The sequence below is a fragment of the Cyphomyrmex costatus genome, unplaced genomic scaffold (genome assembly GCF_001594065.2).
Source record: "Cyphomyrmex costatus isolate MS0001 unplaced genomic scaffold, Ccosl1.0 scaffold1572, whole genome shotgun sequence".
Taxonomy (NCBI): Eukaryota; Metazoa; Arthropoda; class Insecta; order Hymenoptera; family Formicidae; genus Cyphomyrmex; species Cyphomyrmex costatus.
The window spans coordinates 55,116-77,502 of NW_017275579.1; the positions used below are offsets into that span (position 1 = coordinate 55,116).

The window sequence follows — 22,387 nt, forward strand, 5'->3', positions numbered from 1 at the left end:
CTTTTTCGTTATTACAACTTTTTAACATCCTCTCTCACCTCTCACTCGCATCTCCACCATCTTTGGTCCACCGGACCTCCTCCACCCGCCCTTATCCCTCCCCCCACCACCCCCTCTTTCACCGCATTTCACACTTTTTCGTTATTACAACTTTTTAACATTCTCTCTCATTTCACTCGCACCTCCATCTTCGGCCCACCGGACCTCCTCCCCCTCCCCCACCACCCCTCTCTTTCGCCGTATTTCATTCTCTTTCGTTATTACAACTTTTTAACATCCTCTTTTACCTTTCACTTACACCTTCACCATCTTTGACCCACCGGACCTTCACCCCCTCTCCCCACCTCCACCACTCCTCTCTTTCGCCGTATTTCGCTCTTTTTCGTTATTTTTTTATATATATTTGTGATATATTTGTACTCTGAAAAGTAAGTGATATCCGAAAAAAATCATATCATAAAAATGAAAAGTGTTCAAAAAAAGATACTCAAAAATTTAAACCATTTTATCTAATAATAATATATTACCACGCGCGAAAAGTAATTGATATATTATTAATTATATGTGCCAGTTCAAAGTGAACATATATAAAGTGTATGTAACTTTCGGCCGATTTTCGAGTAACCTCCACCTTTCGCTGTTCCTCTTCACCTCACCGCTCGCGCGCAGATGTAATTTTCGACCGATTTTCGTATAATATTGTTCGGAGATATGTATAAACTCCGCCTTCCGCTGTCCCCTTCACCTCACCGTCTCGCGCACAAATCAAATGTCGCTCTAAAAAGCAACTATGTATTTTCTTTAAACCAGTCTTTATTCTCTGCATAAAAGTATTAAGGTATGTACAGTTACGAAAAAATTAATAGTTTATGAGTTATTTTATGTGAGAATATGCTAAATTTTGTGCCGTTCATGTGACTTTTTAAATTGTTTCAAGAGTAGGATTTCGAAAAAACTAATGATTTATTTTTTTCCATGTTTTCTGTGGTACTAAATTAATGTTCTATTTTTAAAAAGCATTCAAAATAACTATGATATAATTAAAAAAAAAGGTCAGAAAATAAAATTTTTTTATAATATCAAATTGTACAAAAGAAATAACAAAGAAAGTGTATTTACGCCTTTTTCTCGTACGATTCAGCAGGAATATTTCAAATAGCATTTATCTAGAGATCTGTGCGTGCGTGCGTGCGTGTATACACGTGTGTATATGTTTAATAGCTGTGGAAATTGAAAAAGATATTGAGAGTGGAATTTATTACCAGCGGTAACATTTTCCCACGAATGCGTTTTAAAACCGATAGCATCGATGCAGCGGAAGTAAAAACTAGACAATTCGATGCAGAAAGTATGCGTTATCTGAATTATTTATTATATCCATTAGTTATCGTTGGTGCAATCTACTCATTACTTTATCAGCCACATAAAAGGTAAATGACCGCTTTTATCTGAAACGATAAAAATTTGTGTACGAAGTACTTTTTGTGCCCTGGATGAATCGTTAATTAAATTGTTTTGAGTTACAGTTGGTATTCTTGGAGCTTAAATTCCTTAGTAAATGGAGTTTACGTATTTGGATTTCTTTTTATGTTGCCGCAATTATTCGTCAATTATAAATTGAAGTCAGTGGCGCATCTACCATGGAAAGCGTTCATGTACAAAGCATTTAACACATTCATCGATGACGTGTTTGCTTTCTTGCTAACGATGCCGACAGCTTACAAATTAGCATGTTTCAGAGATGATGCCGTCTTTCTGATTTATCTATATCAAAGATGGTAAGAGTTTTTTTTCGTTCAACTCAAAATTTACACCGAGTACCACTGATCGTTGCGACTTATATTGAACGATATAGAGTATACATATAGTATTGGAATGGAGAAAATATTTTAAAGTATCATCGATTCACGCGTATGTCCTTTTCGACCGAACTGATCTGCTTCGGAAACAATTATTATTAAGTTAACAATTATTAAGTTCTTTATAAAATAAATTTCTAGTTTACAATGTTAATATAACATAAAAATAAAAAATATAAAATATATAATAAATATAAAATTAAAATAAACAATTAAAACAAACAATTTAATAAGGCTCTATAAGTATTAAACAAATTCGACAGTTAAAGGGCAACAAACCAATATTTAGTAAAACAGATGTTACAAAAAACTTTTTTTGTAACTACATTGGCGACTAAATTTGTGACTAAATTGGTTTAACTGTCGAATTTGTTATATAAAATTATTATTGAACGTTTCGGAACTTACGGATCCTTCTTCAGCGATTCTTATCGATGTTACAATGTCATAAAGATGAAAGCATAATCTTATGTTCTAAGAAACATTGATATGAATCGTTAAAAAAGGACCCGTGAGTTCCGAAATGTTCGATATTAATTTTATATTATTTTATATTTTATATTTTTATGTTGTATTAACATTGTAAACTAGAAATTTATTTTATAAAAGTTTTATTATCGCTCGATTTAGACCGTTTTTTTAAATACTTCGTATTGCAAAAAAAAACGAGCGAAATCTAATTAAATTTTTTTTAAATCTATTTTTATCCACTCTTCTGGACATAAACTTCTTCATTTCTCTTCATATTTCTGAGTTCGTTTTTCAGACTCTGTAGGTGTTCTTCCGGACTCATTGTGCGGATATTTATAGGTTGCTATTAGGATGTTCTTGTTTGGCCTTTCTTCTTAGAAACTTTTCCTTCCCCGGAATCCTTGAGGCACGCTGATTTTTATGTTGATTTGCAAGGTTTTGGCATTGAAACGCCACGCTTGCTATTGCATGTTGGCGAGTTTTATTTTACCGCTAGAAGTCAGTAAAAATTACGAAATTTTTCGTAAATATGGGATGCGGGATTTGAACTCGCGATTACGAACCTGTCGATTACGAGTCCATCGCTCTCATATGGAGCCACACAGCAACCCAATCTTATGTTGAACAATATAAAGTACAGTTTCCCTTCGGAAATAATTAAATTTAATTTTTATAAATTCACGTTCACAATTGTAAATACAGGATATCTATAAAATCTCACCCAGATTCTGTATCTCGGAAACGGCTTTAGATATGGAAAAATGTTTCAGACAAAAGTTGTAAGAAATTAAAGGAGGCATGATGAAAATATAGATTTGATCTTGAGTGATCTTAAAGCTAATTGTAAGTCAATGTAACCAATGTTTTCTTAAATGAAATCCCTCATTTTTTATTGCATATTCTTGTAACTTACCTCAAGAATTTTTCAAAACATTATATATAATAAAATATTTTTTCATTAATTATTTTTCCAATTATAAAAGTAAACATTTGTCAAGATCAAGGTCATTAGAGATTGTATCACTTATCTTCTTTTTTCTGTAAAAATGAATTTTCAGTGCAAAAATGAAAATAAGAGATACACGATCTCTAATGACTTTGATCTTGTCAAACATTTTTCAGGTATTTAATCTTGAACAACATTTAAGAGGTTTTAGTTGTCATCGGTTGGACAGCTTGAGTAATGTTAATGCTAATTGTACTGTAATTTTCAAGCCTTGATAATTTGAAAAGTACTTAATAAAAAAAGAGTTTATTATACAGTATTTTGAAAAGCTCTCGAGGTAAACTACAAAAATATGCAATAAAAAATGAGATTTCATTTAAGAAAACATTGGTTACATTGACCTAGCTTTCAGAAGGTCACTGAAGATTAAGTTCATTTTTTTCATCATATATCCCTCTTAATTTCTTACAACTTTTGTCTGAAACATTTTTCCATATCTAAAGCCATTTCCGAGATATAAGACCTGGGTGAGACTTTATAAGACACTCTATATATACCTACATTTAAAACTTGTGAATAGATTTACCAAACTGGACAACTCTCAAACGGTTTTTCTAACGGAATTGTATCTATGGATAAGCATTCATCAAAAATATGTACATCCGTCCCTTTTCACTTTTCATTTCTTTTACCTGACCATTGTGAAACACGAAAACTGCTATGTCATCCATTCTTGAAAGTATCTACCGAAAAATTTGTCACCCCATCCCCTACCTGCTACTTGTTCAGTGGTCTCGGTGGTCTTATGCTATGCATAAGATTCATTTTAGAAGCAGCATTCGTCAGGATTGCCACGTATGTATCGATCTTTATTTTATAACGTAAAAAAAAATATATTTATCCACAGGTTATATCCAGTAGATAAATCACGTGTGGATACTGATACAATCACAGAAGAAGCTGTTAGTTTCGGCAACAATGTGAACAAAAAAACAAATTAACAATTTCTATTGTTTACTGTTATTGTTTGTCTTCATTATCTAGAATACTTAAAACTTTCATAATATCATGTGAAGTATTATTACATGCTGACAAACATTTATATCCATAATGTAAAAATTTAATCAATATACGCACACAATTATTACAGAAAGTATATTTTATAAATTTCTCTTATTATATACCATCTATAGAATGCACTTAAAATTTTTCAATTTCTTTTGTAAATGATCTCTGATAACGGATCTTGCAAACAATGTATAATCGATGTGATAATATTATCTATAATGTTCTCGGCGCGATGCGTTCAATGACCAGTAACAAAGGATTCATAGAAGGAAATTACATAACAATACTGAACACATCAGGAAAAAGAACGGGCACATTCCTTCTTCGGATATTCATTTATCAGGTGTTATATATCATCAAGTTTCTAGGTATGATTATATTTATTACGAGAAATTACTGTGAAGATACTGCGTTGTCCGATAATTATACCTTGAATTATTTAAATCGATTCTAACGCGATAACGCATCAGTCTTTCGATATCTACTGATATCATATATATATAATAGGAGAGAAATAGTTCGAGAAGTATTCGTTCTTTGGTAGCATTCACGTGTATATACATATCATATGTACGCGCGCCCGCGCACGTGTAGATATAATAAGTACGTGTATATATTTTTTACAGCGTAAGCTAAAATTATTGCAAACTGCAATATTTATGCCACGTTACAAGATAAATAATGGCATACATTATGTGCAGCATAAAACAAATTTTCAGTTCGATTATTTCTCCTATATGGACTTATCTCTGGTTCATGAACAAGCAAGTTTCATATTACTTTGGTTTAGGTAAGACGATCCAGATAAATAAATTATATAACTCTATTTTTCTTTGTATATCAGGATAGTACCTGAAAAATATGACCTTGTTAGTTTTGAGATGATGCAATAGTAATCGATTAAAAATCGTTTGTGTTTAAACATATTTCTGTAGATATACAGTTTATCCTAAAGCGTTGGTGGGCCTATCAATGCATCTCGAAAGAGAAGAAAGCAGAAAGAAGTAAACTAAAAGATAGCGATATAATATCAGGTATAAAGAAAATCTTAAAACCATGCTCGGATAATCCAAAAATTATTATGGACGAGAATGTAAGTAGTAGTACATAATATTCGCAAATAGATTAATTGTATGCAAAATGATTTTCTAAACTCATTTGTGTGACACAGAGTTGTGACAGTGTATTTTTCTACGGTGCTGATCAAAAAGGTAATTCGTTATTTATTAAAATGAATCACAGAGGACATCATACAACAGAATTGATCTTGCAAGTGACCTTGTCGGACGACCGAGTCTATGTACTACCCGGTAATGGTTATTTGATACAAAAATACTACACAATCGATAAATATAATATTCTAATGATTCGTTTTAAATACACAGATTGTCCTGATACAATTACAGTAGGAGGAAGTATGAGTCAAGAATGGTCAGCATCTGATCTAAAGATTGAATGCTTAGAACCACGACAACGTTGGAGAATTACATACAATGGCTTCCTCCGAAACCAATGCCAAGGAAATACATCCAATAATGACAACGTAAAGCATATTCGTCTAAATTTTATGTGAGTAAGAATAAATGAAGTAAAATATTAAAAAGTATTAAGAAGCGTAATTGATCGAATAAACATCCTGTTTTACAAATGCATTTTATTTTTCAGATTTATTGGTAAACCCCGATCATTAGAATGGCCAGGTGACTGGAGCACCTATTTGCATGCGGATGCTTTAGCACGTGAACCATGGAAAAATCTTGATTGGAAGCACAAAATGTAAAATTTAACATTAATATATTTGATGTTTTAACATGTTTTCTGTCATTTCAGTGTAACATATTAATAAATTTAAGCTTCATTTTCTGTTGATAGTCAATTGATAGATGACACCGGTTTCGATCTATGGGGATCCATTATCGGACAGATAACATTCAAAGATTTAAATACACATAAATTATATCTACGAGGATTATGCCAACAACGTTGGGGCAAACACGAATCTTATCAATTTCATAAAACTATCACAGTTGTTGGTGTTACACAACATGGAGCTATGTATTATCTTGGTGTGAGCAATACCAAACATAGCTTTTCACAGTAAGATAAACAAATACATATTACAACATCGAGATAAAATATCGTAAGGTAATTCGGGAAAAGACGCTACATTTAAGCCTTTAATTCTAATGTTATTAAATTAACCAACAAAAAATATTATTTATATTATAGTAACCTTTCTTTACTCATAAAAATTAACGAATTAAAGGTTTGATATTCCGTATTATTGAAAAAAAAAATGATATGTCATATTCATACCTTTTCATATTTTGTTAAATTTTTCAATGTCAATTAATATGAATTATTTGATAATTGCACTTTTTTGCCCATTGTCTACTGCATATTTTTACACAGTCAAAATGGCCAATATATGTTCTATGAAAAAATAAACAAAGTAGCATCTTCCCTTGAATTACATATTTAATAAAATTTCCTATATGAAAAAATCAGTCAAATATTTTTACATCTATATTTTATTCTATTGTATTACCATTGTTTTAATCTCCTTGTTGAAATATTGCAATTACGATTACATCACATAGAAAATTTTATACAAGCAACGATAAATATTTTTTAATTATATACAGTAAAACTTTAAAATAATGAAAAATATGTTAATCATTCGTAAAATAAAATTTATTGCAGCATGCAAATTGGACATCTTCAGGAAGCCGGAGGGATAATAACTAAAATTGATTGGACCGATCTGCAACTAAGTAACTTTGAGAAAGACGATACAATTCCCATGAACCACAAGATTGCATTTACAGGTTTTTATTCCAATATGTTATTACATCGAATAATATAAACATCATCGCGCATTGCATCGTGCAAGTTGTAGCGTTGCGTTAACATTTACACACCATTGTTTTTCCATTTTCCAGCAGGTGGAAAACAATACAGCTCCGTAATCAATTATACAGTGGACAACACAATAACCTGTTACAATGGCCAGCCATGGTGTTGGGCTTGTACAGCTCGTAATTTGCGTGTACAATTAAACGGTACTACAGGTATGTCTCGATGTAATAATTCAGAATAGAAGAAATGCCAAATTGAAAGAGTTTTTATCAAATATATACAGGGTGAGGCATTTAAAACAGGTCACCTGAATAACTTGCTTGTTTTTAACAATAGAGGGAAAAATGTTAAACAAAACTTTGTTTCGAAGATTACATACTGTGATGTCAATAATTGTTTTGTAGGTGGAGGCGTAAAACATAGGCAAAGGTTAAATCTGTTTTTTAAATGCTATATGTTTTTTTTATTTACATTCTGATAGAGCATTTTAAGACAAATGCATGATGATCTATAATTGAAGGTCATTCAAGGTTACGCAAGGTTAATAATAGAAACTAATTGAATGGAAAATAAATTGTTTCAAAGCACTCTTCGAATAATTTCGTGTCTTCTCTGCTTGTTGATATACCGCTAATCATTCATGTATATCACGATATGTAAATAAACATTGAATCGCACATAGCATTATCTAAATATATTGATCAGTTTAAATTTACATATCTATCGATCGAAGTGCGTGACTTGCGAAGTATAGATCACCATAGACGAAAATCATATCGATTTTTCAGCTTTTGTATAACGCATTTCGCAAGACGCGCACTTCGATCGATATATAAATTCAAACTGATCAGTAAATATGGATAATGCTATGTTCGATTCAATGTTTATTTACATACCATGATATACGTGAACGATTAGTGGTATACCAACAAAGCAGAGAAAAGACACAAAATTATTCGAAGAGTGCTTTGAAATAATTTATTTTCCATTATTAACCTTGCGTAATCTTGAATGACCTTCAATTATAGGTCATTGTATTCGTCTTGAGATGCTCTATCAGAATGTAAATAAAAAAATATATTATTCCATTTAAAAAAAAAATTTGACCTTTGCCTATCCTTTGCGCCTCCACCAAAAAAACAATTATTGACATCACATTATGTGCCCCTCGAAACCAAGCAACTTTTATTTGACACTTTTCCTTCTATTATTAAAAACAAGCGAGTTATTCAGGTGACCTGTTTTAAATGCTCCATCCTGTATAATCTTAAATCTACTTTTAAAATGCACCAGGTGTTGGATTGATGATTACTTGCGGTCCATACACTGGACCAAAGCAGACACAGACTTCGATTGCGAAAATTCAACGTATAACACCGCCCGATGCATTTATGCAAAATGATAAATACGTTCTACATTTTGATGATAAACATTGCCAAAATGAAAGTGTCGTAGGAGGAAAGGGATATTCTCTTGCAATTCTGACATCTATCGATATTGATGACGTGTGTATATGACTTAGGATAATTGTTGCTCGTCAAAAAATTCTTAATTTGTAAAATTAATTTTTCTATTAGTTCACAGTACCTCAAGGCTTTTGTATAACGAGTCTCGCTTTGGAACGACAATTGCAACATCATAAACAATTGCAAAACTTAATCGATGATATAGTAAATATTAGTTGCAAAAAAGAAGAGGACCTTGAAAGTTACTGTCAAAAGTACGTCTAACATATCGCATAAAATGTATGTAACATAAAATATAATTATGCCTGTTCTCTATTTTTCAGAGCGGTGTCCATTATTCAGGGTACTCCTGTTGAAAAAGAAATTGCAAAAATGATATTACGGAGTTTGGAGGAATTAGAATCGTCTGTAAATGAAAAAGGTATTGGGCGTTATGCCGTAAGATCCAGCGCAATTGGAGAAGACAGTGAGGAGACTTCAGCTGCTGGTCAAAACTCGACATATTTAGGCGTGAAGGATGCAAGTGACGTTATTGAATGCGTTGCTAAATGCTGGGCAAGCTTATTCTCGTATCGAAGCGTCGAGTATAGGTAATTTACTCTTCTCTACAATATTATCATATTAACATTTCATTGTCTCCAATATTCGTACATGATATTTCTTTGGACCTATTGCAGGCGGCAAAACGGATTACCGATAAGAGCATCTATGGGTGTTTGTGTTCAAAGAATGGTCGATGCAGAAGCGGCTGGTGTCATGTTTACTAGACATCCCACAACTGGAGATCCGTCCAGCATTGTTATTACAGCTAATTATGGCTTAGGAGAGGTCATGACCAATTAATATTAGAAATATTGTTCTAAAAATATTTGAATGTGTTAATACGCACTTATAAAATTGAATGATATTTAATATTTATAATAATCATTGCATCAATTTATGATACTTGTTATATCATAATAAAAATAACATAAATCGTCCTAATGTAACTTTTTTTTATAGACGGTAGTGTCAGGGATGATCGAGCCTGATACCTTAACGATTCACAGAAAGTGGGATAACACTCTAACTATAGATAGTTCTGAACCAGGAAGTAAGAAGCATAAGATCTTACTTGATGATGATGATGGCGTAATTATGAGCGATCTGAGTGAACAAGAGATCAATAAGATCTCGATATCCGATACATCCGCTCTGCGTTTAGCTAAAATAGGATTACATTTAGAATCACTTTTTGGGTCCGCTCGAGATGTGGAATGGGCAATTGTCGGCGAACAGATATATATGTTACAAGCACGGCCTATCACAACCATTAAAGCATGGACAGATTTCGAAATAATGCACGAGTTAGACTCGGGAGTACCTTGCGACGTCGATCTTATGACCTTTGCCAATGTCGGGGAAGTGCTTCCATATCCCATAAGTCCTTTGTCGATCTCCACAATTATGAAAGTCTTGAATCTATCGCTTTGCGCAAAATTCAACAACTTTGACTGTTATTATCTTCATATGAACAATATGAGATGCTTGATGAATTACTTAGATGTAAGTGCTTGGATTTTTGCATCTGTCACATTTACAACATAGAAAAATTTTCTAACATAATCAATTCAATCTCTCTAAAATAATCTTCGATTAATAAGTTATCTCCTTTTCTGTCTTTTCTTTTTTAGTCAACTTTACAAAATGTTAGTAAGGAAATGACAATGACGAACAAAATGATAGATGTAGCCATATGCGGACGTGTAGTAACGACACCTGAAGTGCACAAGGCAGCAATAGAGAAATACGGTATTGTAAGCAAATGGCAAGAAATGTATATGATGTATGAGATGTTTATAACAGCATGGAGAAATGACGCGATAGTGAAAGAAACAATCGACATATTTAACAAGTACACTTTGGACGCTGACGAATTTGATACACCTCATGATTTGTACAATACCTTAACTGAGAAATATGGAGAAATCTTCCTGGTGAGTTAACGACGCACTGAATAAACATTAGGGTGGCCCAAAAATACACAGGAAAATAAATTTTTTAGAATTTTCATGCTGCCGCCCCCCCCAGAATTGAAAAAGATGTAAAAAAAAGAGACCCGTATTTTTTCTTTTTTTAATCGGTTGATATTTAATGGTGCTGCCGAGCCTCTGAAGTTTCCCATGTATTCTATATGGGAAAAAAAACACATTTTCGTAGATTTGATTTAAAAAATCGTTAGAAATGTCTGTTTTTTTTATGTGCAAACAATATTTCTCTTGAGAAATGTTGAAAATATGAGATCCTAACAAATATTTATTTAAAAAATTACGTTAACTATGTTTTACAGTTTCCTGAAATTCCATTTAAACGAAAATAATATTTTGATGTTTCTTTAAAATTTAATATTGTTCTTGAATATTGCCTTCTATCGAACAATAGATTAATTAATTGATGAGAATTAATATCTGCTTTGTTTTTTTTTATAATAAGAGTAATTTATGATAAATGAGAAAAAATTTCGTTCAAATGAACGGAAAGTCAGGAACATATTATGAATAACTTTTTTTTTAAATATTTTATTCTATTAATATTTAACTAAATATAATATTTTATAAAATTTACACTGTATTGGATCCGTTATTGGAAAAATTTTAGAAACTGACATCAGATTCGTAATCAGTGACCCAGAAAAACCTCTCCGAAACAAGTTTCAAATGAATCTGAGCAGTTTTTGAAAAATTCTTCCGCCATATTCAATCTGCCATTTTGAATTTTGGAAAACTGATATCGGATTCGAAATCAGCGACCTTGAAAACTCCTGAGTAACAAGTTTAAAATAAATTCAGAAAAAAACTGCGAATTTATAGCTCAGTTATGAAAGAATAAATAAATGTAACAACAATAATTTGTTTAAACAATTATAAAATACAAGAAATCATTAGTAACAATTCATTTGTCGGTAAAAAAAGAAAAATCTATGTGCGAGAATCAGCGAGAAAATTACTAGAAATACTTTTAAACATAAAAGTGCGATTTTTGCATGCGTTTTGTTCTCTGCGGCACTGTAAAACATAGTTAACATAATTTTTTCTAATAAATAATTGCCAGAATCTCATATTTTGATCATTTCTCAAGAGAAATATCGTTTGTAGATTAAAAAACCAGACATTTTTAACGATTTTTTATCGAATCTACGAAAATGTGTTTTTTTCCCATATAGAATACATGGGAAACTTCAGAGACTCGGCGGCACCATCAAATATTAGCCGATTAAAAAAAGAAAAAATACGGGTCTCTTTTTTTTGCATCTTTTACAATTTTGGGGGGCGGCCGCGTAAAAATTTTTTTTGGGCCACCCTAATAAACATTCAAAAATGAACATCTTTAATTTATTAAATTCAACCTTAAAAGAATTTTTTAAGATGTTACTTTCAAAGAATTATGCCCTAATTAACGTCCGTCATTAAAATTTTTAGATAGGAAAAGGTCATAACCTGGCGTCCCAAGTGAGCGTATCTTACCAGATGATAGCGATGTCGCTTTTAACAAATGGAAGCGATAACTTTACGTCTGAGCATATTGCGGATATTGCTGTTCTGTTGAGTTCGTGCACCAATGTTATCAGTACCGAAGTGCCGATAGCTCTCGACAAAATAGCGGCGTGCATAAGAAGAAATGGCAAAGCGGATGAATTTAGTAAGCTCGAAACTGCGAAAGTCATGACCTGGTTAGAGTTAAATTGCCCTCCAGCTGCGGAAAAATTACAAACTTTTTTCGAAATACACGGTCACAGATGTGTTCACGAAATAGATCTCTTTACGGAACCTTGGATACTTAAACCTGATTATATTATCAATACGATTCAGGTATGATAATTCAAATTATTTATAAAGAGAATTTAAAATATTTACAACACAAACGCTCGCACCCCCCCCCTACACACGCACATATACGCGCGCATGTATGCATGTCATGTGTGTATATATGTACGCGTAAGTATGTTTCTTATTATTCTGCTATTAGGTACTCGCAACATCCGTTGAAAAGAATCGCGTGAGTAAAACGCTTAGCGTGCAAGAAACCATAACATCTTTGAAAACACCCACGTCATCGATTATCAAGCGTTTCCTGCGAATGGTAATACCCCTTTGTCGGAAAGCTGTCACGTTTAGAGAAATGACAAAAAACATAACTACATCTGCTATGCATAAATTGAGATTAGCTTATAGACGACTTGGTGTCTTAATGGTTACGGAAGGTTACATACCCGATGAACAGCTCATATTTTTCCTGACGCATCAAGAAATCGGACAATTATTGAATAATCACAATCCATCACTCGTACGCAAGTAAGTTTAATTGAACACTATTTTTTATTATACATATATTATTCAGTGTATCATTCCTTGGCTGCGTTCCATTTAACGCTCACAACGCTTGTGAAATTATTTCATCCTTGTTTATTAAAAAATGTTAAACAAGAAAAACCGATGTTTGTGAGTGTTGCGAGCGTTAAGTGGAAAGCAATCTTAATCGCGCGCGCGTGTATATTATCGTAGGGCACGTAATCTTAATCTGCTGCAACTCGCCGGCTCGCGTAAAGTAGCCACGGCAGTGTCGGTGCGCCTGGCTTAACGCCGAGACACTACTGTGTCTCCAGATCATATTTACTATGTCTATCTTCGAAATTTCTTTCAGAGCGCTACGTAGAAGAAAGATTTATCAAAAAGTAGCAAAATTTGAATATCCAGAATTCAATACTGGCATGCCCATACCAATAGAGGTTTGTCAAATCAAATCAAATCATTTGTATTAATTTTTCCCCTATTATATTTTTCAATATATGTAGAATTTCTATAGTACCCTGAGATTTATACTGTATATATACTTTTTATCTCACAGCCGACTCTCGACGTTTCGTCCTACGAAGGATGTACACAAATTGAGGGTACTTCAGTTTACGGCGGTTCTGTATCAGGCAGAGCATGTGTGATAACCAATTTATCCGAAGCAAAAATTATACAGCCTGGAGATATTTTGATTACACACTGCACTGATATCGGTTGGAGTCCATATTTTCCGTTATTAGCAGGAATTGTAACAGAATTGGGCGGTCTAATAAGTCATGGCGCTGTTGTAGCAAGAGAGTTCGGTCTTCCTTGCATCGTTGGTGCAAAAGGCGCAACTCAAGTTTTTCAAACAAGTAAAGTTTCTACATCACGTTACATAAAAACGATTTATTTCAGATTAATATTTTCTTTTTATTAACGCTAATTATTTTTATATACGTTTTTTTATTTCAGATGACACCGTATTATTAGCTGGAGAAGTTGGAATGTTACAACTAATTAAAAGAGCCTAATTAATTTGATTTTATGTGGATGTTATTTGTAATGTATGACAAATATTTTTTGAAACAGATCAATTTCCACAAAAATGTATAAGAATCAGAAAATAAAACGAATTACATAATGAATTAAAGTCTACTTTATTACAATTGCCGCGGTCAAATACACAAGTCACAAGGATTCGCGGATTCCATTGTATAATGTACCATATCCAATATATGCATACGTAAATACAATGGAACTTTTAATAATTTAATAATTACAACGTTCCCCCGTAATTATCACGTATTTTGATCGTTATAAATTACACAGTGGTAACGCGTTCAGGATCCGCCGTTAAATAACGAATATTTTCCGTTACCTCGTTGGTAAGACACGATAGTTGTAGTCGCATACAACTTGCGACTTTTGACAAAAGAGCTTCTATTCTCATGTGATCTTCCTTATTCATGGGCTGAGGTATCGCGTCCAGAGCTTCCTCGAAAAGACTCCTGCTTACAAAAGAGAGAAAAGGAATGATCAACTTAGAAATTCCAACATTAATTTTAACATACAATTTTCACAAGGTAGTACTCTATTTTCGATATCTAATTTTTACCTTGCTCTACTTGTACTGTAGGTTTGCAGGGCGTTTCTCAAGAGTATAATATCCGTTCGAGCTTGAATAATGCCAGCCGGACGAAATTGCCTAACACACGACATGAGTCGCGCGAGTTCCTCTGCTATAGTCTCCGTTATATTAGACAAAATTCGTTGTAATAGAGCTGGTGCAACTCTGCGTACCTGAAAAAAGATATAATAAATGATAAATGTTATCCCGAATTTTCCACACCATGATCATCTATTACCTCTGCGTGTACCGCAATTAGATTCGTCAATATTTCTTGGGCATACGGTTTCAAATGAGTCGGTTCCGTATCAAAGACCCATTCTAAACCACCTAAATACATACTAGGCTCTATTGTACCGACGAGTGGATCACCACGGCGATCTACATATGCGCACAGAACCTTATTGTCCAGCATCTCTAATTTTGTCCAATCAGAGTTCCATCTGACAGCGGTGGATAATTCTGGATAGCCTTGCTCTTTCAGATAATCTCCAATTCGTGGTAAAACGATATTTAACGTGTATCGTATGTTACTTAATGAGATTAAGAGACACTGTTCCCGCGTCTAATAAGCAATTTATAGATATTTTATAGTATGTGAAAGCAAAAGGATTATTATGCTGTAAGCATTAAATCGACTTTATTGCTTACTGGTCTTTGATGCTTATTGTTTTTATTGGTTTTGTTTTTATAACCAGAAGGCGATCCAATTAATTGCGAAACCGACGTTTCATCATCATCATCATCATCATCATCATTATCATCATTATCATCGTCGTCGTCATCGTCATCGTCATCGTCGTTGTTGTGGTCGTCGTCGTCGTCATCGTCGTCGTCATCATCGTCATCGTCATCATCGTTATCGTCACCGTCATCATCATCAATATCATTATTATTCATAGCTTCCTCGCGAAACAACAATTTGTGTAGGCACTTAGAGAATGATGTGAATAATTTCCTAATGACTTTGCGATAGATAATCTGATGTGCTGAATTATTGAATAGCGGTCCTTCTCTTGGACCACAAACAATTACCGTTTCTCGCGCATGTCTCAATATCGCCAAAACTATTTCCTCAAATAAATTTGGCTGTTGGTGTAAAACAACATGCATAATTAAGAAAAATAAATACATAATAAAAGCAGTTTTTCATTAAAGTTTCAAGTGTTTTTATATTATACCAATCTTGTAATTCCACCGTCCTCGTTCAAGTATTCTATCTGCCACGTTTCTCTTTTCCTTAGAGCTTTTATATTATATGCTCCTTGTTTGAAGAGAGCACGCAAACAATGTATCCTATAATATGCAAAAAAATTAAATTGATATATAGATATAGGTAATTTAATTGAATGAGACTAATTATATTTTAAGGGTACCTCAAATCCAATATAAACGAACCGAAAATATCAAGAGCTTCGCTAGGCAAATCCAGGTGTATCAAAGACGCATACATTTGTCTAACACAACGTAAGATATGTAAAAGCCACCTTGCCTCTACATCGTGACTGCACATATTCTTCATAGTACCCATGGCATATTGCATATTCGATAAAACTAAACTCTATTATGAATAAATATATATTATATATAGGTCATTCCACGTTAACTCGGCCACCCCCCTGCCTAAAACTGCACGCAACTGAATGTAATCTATAGGGTACCAAAATTTAGGTTGAAGCTTCTAGTTTTCGATGCCATGTGGCGATTTTGAAAAACATCAAGTAATGATCTTGATTTTATTCGTTGAATAGAAAAGAAATGGTTTTCATTATTTCAATCTCCATTATTTCTTGAAAATAAGGTATAATAGCCATTTTTATTGTAATTTTGTATGCAGAATCAAAATCTGTAATTAAAAGTAACCAATAATATTAAGAAAAAGCGTGCGAACTCATATTATCCTCATCGCGGATATCATGCCGTGCGCACGCCGTGCTATTTTTATGATGATTTCCTACAGTGGATTTATACAATTTACTGACTTACACGCCACATGGCATCGAAAACTAAAAGCTTCAACCTAAATTTTGGTACCCTATAAGTTACATTTAGTTGCGTACAGTTTTAGGCAGGGGAGTGGTCGAGTTGACATGGAATGACCCATATATAATCTAATTTTTATAAAAATATATGTATATCTTAAATAAATCGATACTTACAAGATAGAAATCGAAATAAAACATTGTTCATGTATGTACGTTTTTATTTTATTAACACAGTAAAAATATATATGTTTAAAGCCTAATTATATACCACCAACGTTACTTTGACATTAAGCAAGGCTTAGAACTTTCTCTTTTTCTCTCTTGAGTTTAAAGAAAGAAACAGTTTTAAGTCTCGCTTAAAAACAAAGTAATGTTGTTGGTGTGCAATTAGGCCTAAGATATGTAAATACATACCTTAAAATGACTTTGCTTTTCTACGTCTACTGTCACATGTAGCTGTCCCGTGAAATAACTCTGTCCCAATCTCCATAGATCTGGCAACTGTTCGACCACAATGTCGCAAATTGCTTCGACACATAAAATTTGCCGCGGTGAGCTATCTCCATTATTCTTCTGCGAACGTAAATGCTTGATATTTATCGGCGTGGATTTGGATATTTTGTTTGCGTCTTCACAATTAATTTTAATATCACCGTCCGAATACTCATGTATTGTATTGCTAATGCTTTTCTCTAAATAATTTGCATGTGAAACTGAAATAGAAAATTTGAAATTGACTACTTTAAAGTAATTAAATGTCACATAATTTTAATAAGTGTAAATAAATGTGACTTGCTTGAACTTGTTTCATTTTGAACATAAAAGTAACAATAAATGAACACACACCTATTGCATCCCATGCCGGATCACCTTCGGCATCAAGATTGACGAGATTTCTAATAATCTTCTTACGCTCTTCTAAACTGAATGGCATCTCTTGTAATTTTGTCCGTAACAACACTTTAAAGTTATTAATTCTACTGTCGATTTCCTCCAATATCTTTTTAAATACATCTATCTCTGTATTTTTAAATAGATTCTTAACTCTAGCATAATCATTAATAACAAGATCATAATTGCCACGCTTTATGTTCCTCTCAATGTTTATTGGCATACAAAAGAGAAATTTGTAACGTTGCATAACGGCCAATGCGTTTCGAGTGGCATCAGCTCTGTCCCTCCTCGCTAATACATCATTGAATAATTTATTAGCCTCTGACATTGACTGCCTAATAGCAGTTTCCAATTTCTCTGTAGGATCACTACCGTAACTCTTCATGTCTGCTTCAAATTGATCCTTTAACGACATTATCGTGTCAAGTTGTTCCATTACTGCTCCTACATTGGCCTGTTTTATAATTGAGAGAATAAATTTTTAATTTTAAAATAATATAACATAATTCTCTATACATAAAAAATACTCTTTAAATGTCAACTAATGATATTTATTTAACAAATTGATTAAAAATAAGAGAAAAGAGCCAATAATTTTTTAAAAAAGATATATAAATGTAATTAACTCAAAATCGCAATACATTAAACAAACAGAGTAAAATTCGCAAGTAAGAATTCGCACATATACGTTTCGACACCGATCGGGTCATTTTCAATGTTAAAATTGAAAATTAAGTGTGTATAATAGAATTAACGAGTCAACAATAATAAAATTACATGTGTATAATTATAATAAAATTAACGAGTCACAAATATAAAATTAAATGTGTATAATTGAAATGGATCTTCCTTTGTGATTAGTTTCGCATGAGTTATATAAATCTATTGACAAAAAGTATATAATTAAAAAACTTAATTATGAAGAAGTAAATTGTATATATTGTTACCTTAACAGAAATGTAATAAAAAATGTATAGTCCAGTATAAAAATCCAGTATGTTTAGATCCATTATTGAAATTAAATAAAATATTTATTTACCTTTAAGAATGATAATTGTCCTTCTTTTTGTGAATGAACTTTTCTTCTAAGATAAGCTAAACCAGCCTTTAAATCTTCCAAAGTGGTAGCATGATGATGTTGAAGTAAAAACCATCCTGGATGAAATTTTTCATTTGTAAGATCTCCACTTCCATCTCCAAAAAGTTCAATCAGCTCATCCTCAGGAAACTTTTTGCTTTAAAACGAAATATAATTAATTATGCAAAAAACATATACATATTATTGATACAGTTTATCATGATCATAGAATTTAAAGATTTACTCGTTGCCTTCTACACTAAGTCCCAAAGGATCTTCCTGTTGATAGTTTGTAGGTGACAATGCCCTTCTACCCCAGCCTAAATTCTGCATAGGTGCTTCTTCCACCCATACTGCTGATTCTTTCATTGGACCTATAGTCTCATGATAACCTCGAAATTGTACCGTTGAGGTCCCTTGTCCACCACTTTGTGTTGTCACTATTATATCTCCACGGCCTTTGCAAGGACCTGATCTTGCTATAATTTTGTTGGACGACTTCCATTCGGCCGAAAGCAGACAGTTGCAGCCACATATAGTCAATCCTGTGAAATATACATGTAAAAAATTGATTAAAATTAACTTGGAAAGAAAAGGGCACTAGGAGTCAAGCGCAGATAACTTCATGCAACGCTGATATATATTAAGCAAATCTATTAAAAAAATTATTAAAAAATTAAGCTTACATATTTCGACTCATTTTTGAGCCTTTTTCAGAGACAATAAAAAATTACTTAAATAAATTATAATTTAAAAATAACAAAGGATAGAAAGACGTTTAATCATAGTGAGCTCCCTCACAACCGAGAAATAGATTCTGATGACAATTTCATCCTAAGGAGCACAATCAAATGAATAATAACGGAAGAAAGGAAAGAAATAAAAAAAAGTTGAAAATCTGGGAAATTAATTTTCCAGAATGTCTTAGAAAAATAATTATTTCAAATTAAATTTACCAAATTACAACTATTTTGCCAGGAGTGAAGAGACTCACCATGTTCAACTGTCTCTGAAGAAGGCTAAAAAATGAGTCGAAATATGTAAGCTTAATTTTTTAATAATTTTTTGTAATAGATTTCCTTGACATATATCGGCGTTGCGTGAATTAATCTTCACTTGACTCCTAGTGTTCTTTTCTTTCCTAGTTAATTTTTAATTTATACAGGAGTTTGTTATTTAAGAATTATTATATATTTTAAAAAATTGATGATACCGTACAAATCTGTACAATTGGCATAATACATAACAATAAACATAATAATAAAATATTTTGCGCGTATATTCTATATATATAAATGATTCTTTCTTACGTTATTTGATTTTTTTTAAACTTAGCGAGTAACACTGACCTATAAAATCCTGAGCTTTAGTTCCCAAAAATTCACCACGCATAATCACCCGAGTACCAGGTGGGCCTTCCTTAGGTGATATTCCAGTAACTACGGGTGGAGGTCCCATTTTATAAGTAATAATGTCGAAATTACAAAACACAATTTGCTGTCCGTCTACATATAATTACTGAACAAGTAGGACCAAGTAAATCAGACCTGGTCGACCAATGTTGTTAGGGTGCCGCACACACTTTCCGTACTTCTTCTTTAATTTATGGCTGACGCCTCCAAACAATAAAAAGGCGGTCAATACGGCCAGATTATGTCCCAAATAAATGTCTCTCGTAAGAATATGAAACTTAATAAATGAAAAAGTAATAGATTGCCGTGCTATGCGGAGCGCTCACAGTGGAGCAAAAAAAAATGCTCACACGAAATTTACTCGCGACAGAGTGCCAAATGACTTCTTCTTCTTTAAATAATTAAATTTAATTAATTAAAACTATGAAGCTCAATAATAGAAGCAATAGATTGCCGTGCAGAGTGGAGCGCCCACCGTGGAGCAAAATGCTCACACAAAATAACCTCGCGACAGAATGCCAAATGTCGAGCGGAGTGGATCAGTGGAATGCTTCGCTTATCGCTAGGATTCTTCTTCTTCTTTAATTAATGGCTCTCGCCTCTGTACTCAGAGGCTATTATACTTAATAGGTCGAACGGCAAGATCACGTCAATGTTTAATATCTTTAGTAAAAATGTAAAAACGAAATATAGGTTAATGCGGACTAGTGCGCCAGCTCTGGAGCAAATTGCTCTCACAGATTATCTTAATAGCGCGTTTCACTGGCAGAGCTAGTGCGCACTCAGTGTACTTTAATGCCTTTGTACACAAATCGACATAGAAATATATGTTTAATAAAAATAAAAAAATGATTAAAACCATAAAATATTCAATATATTTTATTGTGTTATTTGACAAAATACACAATAAGTATTTTATCATTTGAGATATCTTACTTTAATATCAGATTAGAGTAGTGTATAACGACTTTAATGTGCACTGAGTGCGCACTAGCTCTGCCAGTGAAATGCGCTATAAGATTGCTCCGGCCGTCCGGCCACGGGCACAGTATATACAGTAGCGCAACTCTCTGTCGGCACCTTTGATGTTAGTGTTGCCTAAAATGGAGTGCGCATGCGCGAAATAGGCGAAGTACTAGACTGTGCTTTTTCTCTTTTCATCCTTCTTTCGCTCTGTCAAAACGCACTAGCACAGTATATGTAGTAACGATGAGCATGCGCGAAATAAATAGGTTGCCCTATCTCATTTTCTCCTTCTTTATTGCTCTCTCTTTATTCAATGTTCCCTTTAAACAATTCATTAATAAAAAATTTCCCTTTTTTAATATTTTAACATACAATATTTTTGTATTATTGTATAAGTATATATATAATATATAGTATGTCTTGGCATAATTATTATCAAAATTATTTCAGTATATGATATTATTTATTAATTTAAATTATCTTCTAAATATATTACATTTTTTATTTGTTGTATTTTATATTTATTTTTTTGCACACACATTATATATATAATATATAATATATATTATAAATTTTTTTTTATATCAACTTTCTGATAATATGTATATACATAGCATATATTTACAAATTTACAATTATATAATATTTCTCTACATAAATATATATTTTTCAGATAATTTAATATTTTTCTTAATTATTTTACATTTATTTCTTTATTTACCAATATATTTACAATTTATTTGTATTAATTTCCATTAAGTTTAGATTATTTTATTGCATTAGTACATTTATTCGTGTCTCATTCTCCAACATGCTCCTACAATAGTTCTTACTCACTTCAATGCATTCATTGGAGTGTGACGCAAATAAATCTAGGTTAATCTAGTGCGTTTTGACAGAGCGAAAGAAGGATGAAAAGAGAAAGAGCACAGTCTAGTACTTCGCCTATTTCGCGCATGTGCACTCCATTTTAGGCAACATAAAATCGGGAGAGTTGCGCTACTGTATATACTGTGCCACGGGGGTGCCGTCCAGTGTTGCCACATCTAAAAATGGAATATCCCGAAATTTTATCCCTGCGCGTTCAAAAAATCCTTCAACCACAAATCTTAACGATCTTCTTTTTTGGGCCTTCTACAATAAGCCATAAGTCATAAATCGGAAGTAAGAAACTAAATATTGACGACTGTGATTGGTCCATTTCTAGCTTATGACTTATGATTTGTGACTTACGGCTTATTGTAGAAGGCCCATTTAGCATATCTTTTATTCTTTTGTTTCGCATACATTATTGAATATAAAAAGTTATTATTTAAGTATGAGTGAATTCTTATACACCACATATGTAGCCCCCCCTTTTAAATGCGCGCTGATACATCAGACATATAACGCATAAATACTACAGTAGTATTATAATATCACCGAATAATACTTGATTAATTT

At 32.7% G+C, this 22,387-nt stretch overlaps 3 protein-coding genes across 3 annotated transcripts in view; 2 read left to right on the forward strand and 1 right to left on the reverse strand.

Moving 5' to 3' along the window:
• Positions 1-4,410, forward strand: part of LOC108771377 (cleft lip and palate transmembrane protein 1-like protein) — a 17,474-nt gene extending 13,064 nt beyond the window's left edge. The window contains exons 7-9 of the mRNA XM_018536646.1: positions 1,222-1,430; positions 1,527-1,778; positions 4,184-4,410. Coding sequence (XP_018392148.1) covers positions 1,222-1,430; positions 1,527-1,778; positions 4,184-4,277 — 555 coding nt within the window. The 3' untranslated portion in view covers positions 4,278-4,410. The remainder of the gene's footprint in view (positions 1-1,221; positions 1,431-1,526; positions 1,779-4,183) is intronic.
• Positions 4,411-4,452: 42 nt separating this feature from the next.
• Positions 4,453-14,013, forward strand: LOC108771374 (uncharacterized). The gene is made up of 20 exons (XM_018536644.1): positions 4,453-4,712; positions 4,971-5,134; positions 5,280-5,437; positions 5,516-5,654; positions 5,730-5,913; positions 6,010-6,120; positions 6,217-6,441; positions 7,048-7,172; positions 7,290-7,415; positions 8,497-8,708; positions 8,781-8,923; positions 8,993-9,259; positions 9,347-9,497; positions 9,672-10,214; positions 10,343-10,645; positions 12,128-12,517; positions 12,675-13,000; positions 13,350-13,434; positions 13,554-13,854; positions 13,955-14,013. Exons 2-20 carry the CDS (start codon positions 5,026-5,028, stop codon positions 14,011-14,013), a joined length of 3,957 nt encoding a protein of 1,318 aa, XP_018392146.1. The 5' UTR covers positions 4,453-4,712; positions 4,971-5,025.
• Positions 14,014-14,230: 217 nt separating this feature from the next.
• Sec5 (exocyst complex component secretory 5) lies at positions 14,231-20,701 on the reverse strand. The gene is made up of 12 exons (XM_018536645.1): positions 19,916-20,701; positions 18,811-19,111; positions 18,528-18,723; positions 17,441-17,942; positions 17,009-17,307; positions 15,986-16,170; positions 15,791-15,905; positions 15,507-15,698; positions 15,261-15,350; positions 14,848-15,174; positions 14,598-14,782; positions 14,231-14,490 (listed from the first exon to the last, which is right to left on the reverse strand). Exons 1-12 carry the CDS (start codon positions 20,022-20,024, stop codon positions 14,304-14,306), a joined length of 2,688 nt encoding a protein of 895 aa, XP_018392147.1. The 5' UTR covers positions 20,025-20,701; the 3' UTR covers positions 14,231-14,303.
• Positions 20,702-22,387: the final 1,686 nt, after the last annotated feature.